The sequence below is a fragment of the Salarias fasciatus genome, chromosome 23, assembly GCF_902148845.1.
Source record: "Salarias fasciatus chromosome 23, fSalaFa1.1, whole genome shotgun sequence".
Classification (NCBI taxonomy): domain Eukaryota; kingdom Metazoa; phylum Chordata; class Actinopteri; order Blenniiformes; family Blenniidae; genus Salarias; species Salarias fasciatus.
The window spans coordinates 28,252,148-28,263,480 of NC_043766.1; the positions used below are offsets into that span (position 1 = coordinate 28,252,148).

Below are 11,333 nucleotides of genomic sequence, written 5' to 3' on the forward strand. Positions count from 1 at the left end.
AGTGTTTTTACGAATGAAATGGGTGTTGTTGTTCAGAGTTTATTTGTTGATGTGACCGAGTTATTTAACTTTCCTCTCTGTGAGCCGAGCGCCTCATAGGAAAAATACTTTGTGTTTACGTGCAACACATGACTGCTGAGATGTGCTGAAGCAGAGAAACATCTAAACTGCATGCAGGACGTTGGCCCTCAAGAACTAGAGCTGAGTAGCCCTGCGGTCCGTTTCACAAAGCAGGTTCAAAAAACGCAGTCTAACCCTGAACTCTGTTAATCTGCTCTGAGATTTGAAAATCTGATTTTTCGGTTCCAGAATAGCTGATTTGAGGAAGTTTGTTCAAATTGGTGTAGTTTCACCTGGAGTTAGGTGCATGCGCCACAGCTTTAAAAAGACAGCGTGTACGTCCTTGCCTTGCCCCTTCTTGATGTGTGTGATGGGTGGGTGCTTTCTGGGTTAGCGGCTGCGGTTGCTTGGGGCCCTGGTCTTGGGAACAGCTGAGCTCATCCTGTGCCACGGGCTTCTGAGAAATGGGGGTGCCCAGTGTCGCCAGCAACTCGACCTCATACCCGGACCGCTTTCTTCCCCCACTCCCTTCTACACACACGTAGAGTTTTGGGAGGTGTGCTCATCAGGCTGAGTGTGGTGCAGGGGGCCAAGTGGCCTCATTCACTGCAACCTTTGTGGCTCTTGTTTCAGTTTTAATTTCACCTCATTGAACACTGCAAAATACATACAACACACACATCTGGGGGACATGGCACGCTGTGTTGGGTTGACCAATGTGTGTGTTTGTCCCTCTATGAACCTCTTGCATTGTGGTCTTGATAAAATACTACATTATAGTAGTATTGAGGCTTGGATGAAGACTAGTGCCAGACCGTCCTTTAGAGAAGCTCCAAAAGGTCACTTCACCATCTGAGGCCGAGCTGAAACATGAAGGCTGTGACCTCTGACCTCTGTTGCCCTTTTGCTCTCGTTTACCCTCTACAGCAGATACAGACCTGAAGCTTGAACTGTGAGGCCTCTGGAAACTATGAAATCAGAATCTGGTGGAATCATTCTATAAGCTCCTCTCAAACAGGAAGTAGCTTCAGGAGGGAGGCGGGGATTCCAAATTATATGTATGACTTCCTGTTAAAGGTGTGAACACATCCCACAAATCTCATCTGAACGACCAGAATGAAGTCGCACCGAGTTAGCATATACCGTAATTCTGCTTCCAAAAGACAGTAAAACAGCCAGTCTATTCATATTTAAATTTAATTCTGAATAAAGTTTCCAGGCATTTACATGGTCATTTTAGAGTTGAATTGGGCTTTATTTGGATTTACAGAGAAATAAAAAGTCCCATGTAAACACAGATTCTGTTGTGAGCAGTTGCCAAGTGGTTTCTCCATGTTGGTTTGAGAATGTAATTTCTGTTTCAAGGGTTGTATAATAACAAAAACAGACATCTTCATATCCCTAATGAAAAGAATACTGCCTTCAGAATCTCTCAAACCTTATTCATACAGCACTTTTCATAGTATAACAAAACATCACAAAGTGCTTTGCAGCATTTAACAACGTTGAAAACGAAGCCTATCCCTCCCATCATCAATATGCAACACAATAAAAATCAATAAGTCCTCCAACTGAAACGACAACCATGGTCCATATTCATGGCCATAATTCTCTCTCTCTCTCTTTCTTTCTTTCTTTCTCTCTCTCTCTCTCTCTCTCTTTCTCTCTCCCTCCCTCCGTTTTTAACTTTACAAATGCACAGAAAAAGCTCATCAAAATAAACACAATGAAGGTATTGATAAGAAATAAGACAAAGGCACTTTCCACAACAACGATACTCTTTAATAATGAATAAACTCAACATTTAAGAACATTACAATATTTGATTTTATTTTATTTCCCGGAACCGTTCATGTTTAAAGCCTTCTTTCCGCCGGAGGATTATAGATGTGGGACGGGAACGATGGAAAGATGGCTGCGGCTATGGTACAAATGTCATGTTTGTACCGAGGGATGTTAGCGGTCAGGGCCACCGGCATCAGGACACTGATCCCCGGGCTGGTGCCGATGCAGTTCCGAGCCTTCTCCGTGCGGAAGGAGCCGGAATTGGAGGAGAACCCGTTCTACAACAAATACCAGGACAAGATCCAGAAGCTGCGCAGGTTAGCGGGCTAACCGAGCTAGCATCGGCACGACGGCCGAACCCCCTTTAGAAAACGTGTGATTTATATAACATCCAGTGATTGGCAGGTTATCGTGCATGGTGGCCCTTACAGAGGCTGCCACTGAGCCAAGGAATGTCTAGTGAAGATTACGGCTTGTGCGAAAACAATATCTTATGGCGTTATGCCGCTGTAGTTTTGTTTTACAGTCTTTTCCACATCAATTTCATTCAACTTTGTTTCACATCTTTGTTACGAAGGCAAGAAAATAAAACACATATCGTTCAAGAGGAACGAGACATAATGTTAACTTCTCAAATAGTAGTTGGAATTTTTGTCCTTAAATTTTGGGTGAAAAAACTTGAGGTTCATAAAATGCTTTCCCAGGACTTCAAGAAGCTGTCAAAGGACAGAGTGATGTCTTCTTAAAAGGATCAGTCAGTTATTTCACTCTTCACTTGAGCAGCCTTCAAAACACTTTACATTGTTAATCAAATTCTTACACACCAATGGAAGCAGCAGCCATACCTTGCTCAAGGACATTTCTCGGAAAGGGAGAGATAGGGGATTGAATGTGCAGCTTTATGACAGAGAGGTTCTCTATTCTACCAACGAACTACAGCCTGTGTGTGTTTAAATCTAGGCTGTGCCTTTTCTGTGCCGAGTTTGCATGTTTTCCTGTGCTTGCATGGTCTCCTGCAGCGTGCTCCTCTCATTGTCTTTGTTCATTTGCACTGTGTTGTATGGTCCACCTGTCCAAAGTGTGTCCTGCCCACACCCTTACTGGATCCACCCCAGTTCCCTACTACCCTTAACTGTTTGGACAGACATATGCAATACAATACAAACAATAATAATTATCTCAAATCCTGTGCACAGTTGTTGTAGAAAAGTGACTCGCATATATCAAAACATGTGCAGATTTTTATGCTTGGTGTGTGCATACTATTTTTAATTTTGCCCATATACAAGATTTTGACTTCATCTCCACATCGGGAGGTGTTTAATGCCTTCATTCACGACTTGCAGACTCATTTTCATCAAGCTCAGTTTATTTAACATTGTTTTTAGTCACTGAGTGATGACTTGCAGTTCTCTTTTGACTTCCAGTTCTCTGAGAAGGTCACACTGCTTTGACTTAGGTTGAAAGGAGCCAGAAATTCTGGTCTGAATTAATGAATGATCTTTATTGTCATTGAATACAATGAACAGAACATTGTAAAGCAACGAAATTAGATGTGGCTCTCCATGAATAACATAAAACAATTTAGAAGATAAAATATACAATAAAAAAAGTGTTATTTGAATAAAAAGTAGGGTTAGTAGCGACATATGTGCAGTATTGCACCGGCTTATTCACAGTTATATGAGGTAGTATTAATCAACCCTGGTATTGCACAGGTTGAAGAGCATATTTTGGGAGGTTCACACCGTCATTTGGTGATGGCTCTGGGGGAAAAAAAAACTGTCTCTGAGCCTGTTAGTTCTTGCTTTGTGGGACCTGTAGCATCTGCCGGAGGGCAGCAGGTCAAAAAGATGGTGGCCAGGGTGAGAAGAGTCCTTAATGATGTCATTTGCTCTGCTGAGAGCAGGCAATGTCCTCCAGCCTGGGCAGAGAGCAGCCGATGATTTTCTGGGCTGTATGGTTGTATGGCTGTTGGTCTGAGACTCAACAAGAGCTATTCCAGTGGACATTGCCTATATGGACTGAGTTGACTGAAGCAGTGAAAGTGAAGGTTGGAGTTCTGTGTGAGTTTTGGCCTTATTCTCAGTCAGCTGACTTGCCTGTATCCTTGTGCAGCGTTGAAACCTTGACTCCTCATCTTTGGCTCTGTTTCACAGAATTCCAGAATACTGGGGTCTAATAGTGCTATGAAGTGTTTTTAAGGCTGTGTGTACAGCCAAGGAGACGGTACAGACCAGGTTGAACCTGCCAGTTTATACTGAAAGCCAAAAAAAAAAAAAAAAAAAAAAAAAAATACAGTGCAGAGGAGGCGAACATATACATTTACATTTGCCTGTAGGTACACAGATATTACGTAACCACTTGCTTTTCACACATACATACAAATGTCCTCTCTCACACACACACATCATACTCTAACATCCCCATAAAAAAAGCTGTCGGGTGAAAGAAAGATTTACTTGGTGACTAATTTTTGTCTGTTTTTTGGTGGTGGGGGATTTTTAGTGCCAAACCGCAGGAGTACAAGGCTCGGCTGGAGACGCGTCATGAGGGCAAGAAGGAACTGCTCGGACACTCTAAGCAGGCCGAGTTCGTCCGGCTCATGGAGGAAGAGGTGGAGTATCTGAGCATCTCAAAGCGACATGATAATGCAAACAGTGTTGAATTTACTGGAGCTCATTGAATTCAGAATGGCATGTTGGCAGATCTCCGCCTGTGCAGTGATTTAACCTTCAGATTGGCTCAAGAAAAGTGTGTAGACAGTTTCATGGAGTAGACTTTCATGACTGAGCAGTTAATTCGTAGCTTTACAACACTGACTGCACTGCAATGCAAAGTGTCAGATATGCAAATGCATTTTTGACTGGCAATGCGATGGACGAGCCTGGGCTTGGCGGTCGTTTAGGGTGTGGCGTTGGTGGCTTCTTTTCCAGTGAAATGAAGGAACACTTTGGTGGATGTGCATCCATCCTGTTGATGAATGCACAAAGGAAGCCTCAGAGAGATACGGCGTTTTTGAAAGAGTGTCAGAGTGTCGACCCCAGCCCAACCGGACACCAAGACGGCAGATTGAAATAAAGCATCCAACTGCAGCCTTGTCTTTGTTTGTGAAAAGAGGAGCCAAAAATTCACTGCACGGTCCTAAATCCTAGGCCTCCCTGAAGAGTTAGTGTTGTTGTCATTGCAAAGGGCGGGCCAATTCTGTGATTAACAATTAGATTTTAATATGTTATGATCTATAGTTCAGAGCAGATGTCCCAGTAGTTTTGCCTATAATGTGCCTGCTTTGAAAGAATTAGAAATCAGACAAATTTATCTTTGAGTAAATTTTTCTGTGTAGTCTGTCACAACGTTTCCTTCTCTGTTATGACCTGATCTGTGTGGTTTTGGGAATCTTTACAGTTTGAGAAAAGGGACATGATGGCAGCAGGAGATGGAGCTTCAGGAGGTTTCACTAAGAACAAGGTGAGATTTCTGCCTTGTGATTTAATCACATTTCAGTTTGTGATAACAGCTGAAGACGTGGAAGTTGGAAGACAAGTGAATTGTAGAGTATTATAAAAATACTCATCCACTCGTTTCATCGTCAGCTGAAATCTGCTACTTCGGCCTTAAACTGGATAGAAGTGCATCAAAATGGTTGGATTTCTTCAAAGCAATCAAGTTTTTAATTATATTTTGAGATGCACGTGTACGTTATAATTATGGCTTTTTGGGGGGGAAAGTAATTTCATGTTTGTCTTGAAATAGATCAGTTTATATGTAATGCATCTCAAAATATCTCAAAGCTTCACTGTTTTATGAAAAAAATTCTATTGTATTACCTTTTTTGGTTCCTCATCCTCAAAAATTGAATAATATATCATAAAAAGTTTGCATTTCTAACAATAAATTACACCTCACCTCAGTTCACATTTAAAAAAAGGAAATAGCCTCAGCTGAAAGGAATAGTAAATGTTTGATTTCACAAAAATGGTTTCATTCATTTAGAGATTGCTTCAGTGTGTTGGTGCTGTTTTGGCTGAAGGAAGTCATTTATTAATGTCAGAGTGGGAGTCAAACAGATGTTTTCAGTTTCTAACAATGATGAAGATGATGCTGATGTATGAGGGTGTGATTAGCTGCTTTATGGTTTTCTTCAGACGCTGGGCTCCATCCTGAACTTGGAGATGATCCAAGAGAAGTCGGGGGAGGAAATTTCAGAGGTCAGTCTGAGGAGTCCGATGATTTTTGTACATTTAAGCTTCGACATAGCTTCACGTTTGATTGTCACACGACTTCCTGTTGTTCCTAAAACTCTTTGTTTCGCTCTCAGCTTTGGATGAAATATTTCTCAACCAAGGACACAATCAGCGCCGTCATCCCGGTGAGTGTAACTCAGTCCCAACATTAGTCGTATTCTTTTACTCTTTAATATTTACCTTACATGCATGGATTGAATTTATGAATGAACTTAACTATGAGTTGAGCGTTTTGCCAATTATACTTTTTATTTGTTCATTTACTTTTTTGTTATTTCTTCTGGAAACATCCATATCACAGAAGAGCTAAGATAAAGAGGTACACACAGAATAAAAATGATAATAATAGTAGGTAGAAAAACAAGTTAACAGGTATGATTTCTGAAAGGAAACCCTTTTTTCTATCCAAATCGCCATCCCGATCGCAGCAGTCTGGCATGCTGCACTGTCTGCCAGGTTTTGGTTCAAGTGTCCTTTATGTTGCATTTCCTTTATTCACATGAATGTTGTATAACAATTAGTTGAACTTTTGACATGCAGAAGTGTAACTCATGTTGAGCGCGGCACAACAATGCATTTGTACACATTTTGATAGTTCATATTGTTCATATTGTTTCACCGATGGAACCTTGATTAGCAGTGTTCATATTTGTGCCTGTGTGGTTGTGATCTAATGATCTCTCTCCATACCTGCAGACACAGATCTATGAGCTGATCATCAACAGATCCCAGTCCTGCCCAATGGTAAGACCGCTCAGCCTGAGAGAACATGAAGTCTGTCAAGGGTGCGACTCGGCAAACATCACACCGAAGCCAGGTTGAAGTGGTTGTAGAATGATGGTGCAGCAGCGCCGCCTCTACGTCATGGTGCAGTGCTGAGTCTGGAACAAACACGACTTCAAACCAATCGATATTGGAGTGAAGACGCTTGTGTGAAATCAAAGAATAAGAAAAAAGTTAAGTCTGTGTCACTGTGAGTGGTTGCTAGAAATAGAAAAGTATCGTCTGCATAGAGGTGGAGTTTTTTTATCTCCACGACAGACATGTCCACAAAGTGGTCGACCTAATTAATTTCACGATTTTGAGTTCAACTTCATATCTGAGGTCTGTGCTTTTGTTGGTGCAGATTAAAAAAATGCAGATGCTTCACAGTGATGGGGGCGGGTCTTAGGGACTCAAAATATTTTTATTGGACAGTGAATTCCGACATTTGCTTGAACGCAGGACGCATCATCGCATATTTTACACCATTTCACAGTAAAAGAAGAAAGAAAACATTTGATGTGAAAATACTCCAATGATTTCATTTTAATTATTACCCCGATTTATTAAAGCATAATAACCTCATTAAATAAACTATTGGATTTTATTTTTGCAGTGTTGTGAGGGTTTACACGCTAACTGTAGCACTTCATCTGGTTTGGCACTTCAGCAGAAACCTTTGTCAATCAAAATGTCAAACACATTTTTCCTTCTCTCCGGTTTTAATATCATGATGGAGTGTTGATTGGCAGCTGTATATTGTTCAGATTGATGAATTTTATTTCAGTTTGAAACCTTTGTGAACTGGAGTTTAAACATCAGCGACGTAATTTCAACTTGAGTCGTCGGACACTAACATATACTGGGAATAACTTTGAGAAAACATGAAATGCACAAAAACAGAACTGTAAGAATGAAAGAAAAAAATGACAGGAATTGTGATCAACTCAAAATATTTTGTGTAAATACTTATGGTAATTTAAAAACTTCAATTCATCCACAGCCTTAATGTTCAGAATTTCATGGATAAATATTCTGCATTTGTGTCATTATTAAAAATTGCTTAAGTGAGCAGAAGAACAGGTTTATTAGCTGAAATGCTTTAAAGGCACCTGACACTAAAGACATAAACCGATGAGAGTGGTCGAATTTCAATTTCAAAGCCCTTCAGAAACCAAATATTCTGAGAGTTCTGTCCACCGGGCGAGAGGCAGAGCAGAGCCGCCAAAACACGCCGGTTTGGTTTCCTGAAAACACTCAGTAAACCTGCCCCAGGGTCCCACTGCTTAATCACAGTGAAGTAAATCAGCGACGTGTTCTTCGGGGTGCAGACCTTTTAGTGTTTTATAAACCAGGAACAGGATTTTAAAATCAATCCTGTGAGTCGCAGGAGGCTGGCGCTGTGATTTACAGACTGCCTTCTTGGCGCTGGTGGGGGCTCTGACAGCAGCGATTAATGTCCCCGGCTGTCCTCAAACACTGGAGGAGGACAAAACTGAACGGACAAAACCAGCAACATGGACAGGAGGAACATGCAAACTCTCCACAAGAAACAGTCTTTCAGTATAAACAATGTTTTTTTATTATTATAATTGCACTTTCCATCAACCAACACGATTTCACATGCATTGTAATTATTTTTTCTGACTCACCTGTAGTTGTCTCTCTTTCTTTCTTTCTTTCTTTCTCTCTCTCTCTCTCTCTCTCTCTCTCTCCCCTCTCTCTCTCTCTCTCTCTCTCTCATCGTCAGTTTCTCTACGCGTTGCCTCAGAAGGAGGGGTACGAGTTCTTCGTGGGTCAGTGGAGCGGAAACGAGTTGCACTTCACCTCCCTCATCAACGTGCAGGTACCAACGTGTGTTACTGGGGGAATTTATTTGTTGTGTGTAACACTGGTGGCGTCACACACACACACACACACACACACACACACACACACACACACACACACACACACACACACACACCCATTCAAAACATTTATCCTACTATTGCCAACAGTGATGATAATGGTTTAGGAGTAGTTTTGGTTTTAACAGCTGTAGTAATGTAAATATTTTTCCAAATAATGATAATAGTATTAAAAGTAATTGTAGTTGTAGGAATAACAGTTATGGTAATAACGTTAGTGATGGTAGTAACACTAGTGCTATTTTATTTATTTAATTTCATTACATAAAATGCATTTATAGAAATATTTTCACAATAAATTCACCATAAACAAAGGGAAATTTTTGCCTATTCTGTACAAGCTGTGAAAATATTCTGAAACACATCTGTATTTTCCATTGTTTTAACCTGTTGCAAAAGTCTGTTACCTCTTAAGATGTATTAATAATGGCAAGAATATCATTCGAGGTAGTGTCAGTTTCAATAAGAAAAATAATGGAGTGGAGAGAGATAAATACTTGATGGCGTAAAAACAAAACTTTAAAGACATTTTGTACAAATAAGTAAGACGTGACAGGCAGAAGAGTAAAGGCCTGTTCATGCTTTCCATGTCCGCAGGTATGCATTGTCTGCGTGACGCAAAAAAAACGTCTTCAGCCGTCGTGTTCGACATTCTGCTCGGACCCGTCTGCGACACCACGCTGCCTCCAGCTTTCCTTTTGTTCTTCTCTTCAACCAAAATTAACAAGCTTAGGATCTCAACTTCTTTTTGTTTCGGTTGGAACGCCATTCTGGTTATGACTGAACATGTGTTGCGTGAACTCTGAATGTTGCCTGCGTCCGCAGTCAGCGTGGGTCCAAAGAGAGCATGAACAGGCCTTAAGGATGCCGGCACATCCGTACCACAAAAACCTTGCTACACGTGTCACTGAAGCACATCCTGCTTGACCTGTGTGTGCCTAGAGGTTAATGTCGCTGTGCACTGTCGTTCCAGTGTGCACATGAAAGGGGTGGATAACCTTTTCTTTCTTAGTCATTAGATTGTGTTCAGATCGTCAAAATTGTAAACTCATAGTGTGTGTGCGTGTGTGCAGACTTTGGGTGAGAACGCTCCCAGCCAGCTGATCCTCTACCATTACCCCGAGCTGCGGCAGGAGAAGGGCATCGTGCTCATGACGGCCGAGAAGGACCCGAAGTTCATCGTGAGTCGCTCACAGCAGTGTTCTGTCATTGTCCCTGTCTGGTTTCCCACGCTGAGCTCTCTGTCCTCGCTCTCCGTCCCTCTCTGTCCTCGCTCTCTGTCTTCGCTCTCCGTCTTCGCTCTCCTCAGACCGTCCACCAGGCCCAGTGCTTGGCCAATCAGGTGCAGCTGTTCTACGGCACGCAGCGGCAGGAGACGTACCGGCTGGTGGAGACGTTCAACCACCACCCGGCGGACTTCAAGCACATGTCGGTGATCGCGGAGCTGGAGCAGAGCGGGCTGAGCTCGGCTGGCGGCGCCCCCTGAGGACGGCGGGCAGGAAGTGCCGTCAGGTCGCCGTTTCCCCCACCGGGACGGACGAGCGCTTCATTCTGGGTTCAGTGTTTGACTGGAGGACAAACTGCTTCTTTGAACTGAAAAGATCCTTCATAAGGAGATCGACGTCCCGATCCCTTCGGGTGTGAATAAATGTCTCTGTACTCGGTTGTGCACATCAGACTGAACCACATGGATTTAAATTCATCCCCACAAAATGCACACAGCAGTAAATACACCGTCTTCAACACCTCATAGCTTTAAATCAGTCAAGTTTAATGCTTCTGAAATTGCAAGATAATTTCAGACAGGTTTTGTCTGAAATCTTTTGGAAGCAGGTTCGCAGCACAGTGGCAAAGAGTCATACATCAATTAAATGGAGAATTATTTAGCATAATGTAGATGTAGTGGTTTCAAGCCTTTCTGTCTCTTAAAGCTCGGGTCGACGATCTTGGAAAACTAGCATGCAGCACGAATGTAGCATCTCCCCAAGGCTCCGCCCAGCTCCCGCCCCGTTGGAGGAGCTCCCGTTGGGAGTGAACGCACTGGACGCGGGAGCGCCACTCGCACAGAGTTTGTGATCACCTCCAATGTTATTAACCTTTCTGACTGCCCGCATACAAAGCGCATAGGAGCGCAGCGCGCCCGCTCCGCTTCAATCTATTTCTCACGCGAGCCGCGAGCGGCGAGAGCGCCTTGGCAACGCGCGCGCGCACTGAACCAGGGTCAGTGCACGCCATTGAAATGTACGCGCAGGGGGCTGGTAGAACGGCGAAGGGATTTGATTGGTTCCTGAAGAGCGGTCTGCGGGATACGATTGGTCGGAGTTTTTACTGTCCTTTGGCCGCTACAGTTGTGAGATTTTTTCCGCACCCTTTTCTGTCCACATAATGTATTGACCTCTCCCAGGGGGCAAGGAGCATTTCACTCAGTATGACTGAAAGTGCTTTTGGACAACATCGTTTACCCTAGCTTTAAGTGAGACAAAATGCAAACAGAATTCTTGAAGGATTTTCTAAATTATCCTTTCACAATTCCACTTCTCTGCAGATCTCCAGAACAACCTGATAGTGGCAG

At 42.7% G+C, this 11,333-nt stretch overlaps 1 protein-coding gene across 1 annotated transcript; it reads left to right on the plus strand.

Moving 5' to 3' along the window:
• The first annotated feature begins 1,947 nt into the window (after positions 1-1,947).
• atpaf1 (ATP synthase mitochondrial F1 complex assembly factor 1) lies at positions 1,948-10,810 on the plus strand. Its single transcript, XM_030083078.1, has 9 exons — positions 1,948-2,162; positions 4,354-4,462; positions 5,251-5,313; positions 5,991-6,053; positions 6,164-6,214; positions 6,786-6,833; positions 8,602-8,697; positions 9,835-9,942; positions 10,071-10,810. Exons 1-9 carry the CDS (start codon positions 1,948-1,950, stop codon positions 10,245-10,247), a joined length of 930 nt encoding a protein of 309 aa, XP_029938938.1. The 3' UTR covers positions 10,248-10,810.
• The last annotated feature ends 523 nt before the right edge of the window (positions 10,811-11,333 follow it).

Excerpts from the sequence above, each read along its gene's own strand:
- atpaf1 (XM_030083078.1), top strand. The coding sequence starts at position 1,948 with ATGTGGGACGGGAACGATGGAAAGATGGCTGCGGCTATGGTACAAATG. Across the intron at positions 2,163-4,353 it reads AAGATCCAGAAGCTGCGCAG|TGCCAAACCGCAGGAGTACA; the intron begins GTTAGCGGGCTA and ends GGGGATTTTTAG. Across the intron at positions 8,698-9,834 it reads CCTCCCTCATCAACGTGCAG|ACTTTGGGTGAGAACGCTCC; the intron begins GTACCAACGTGT and ends GCGTGTGTGCAG.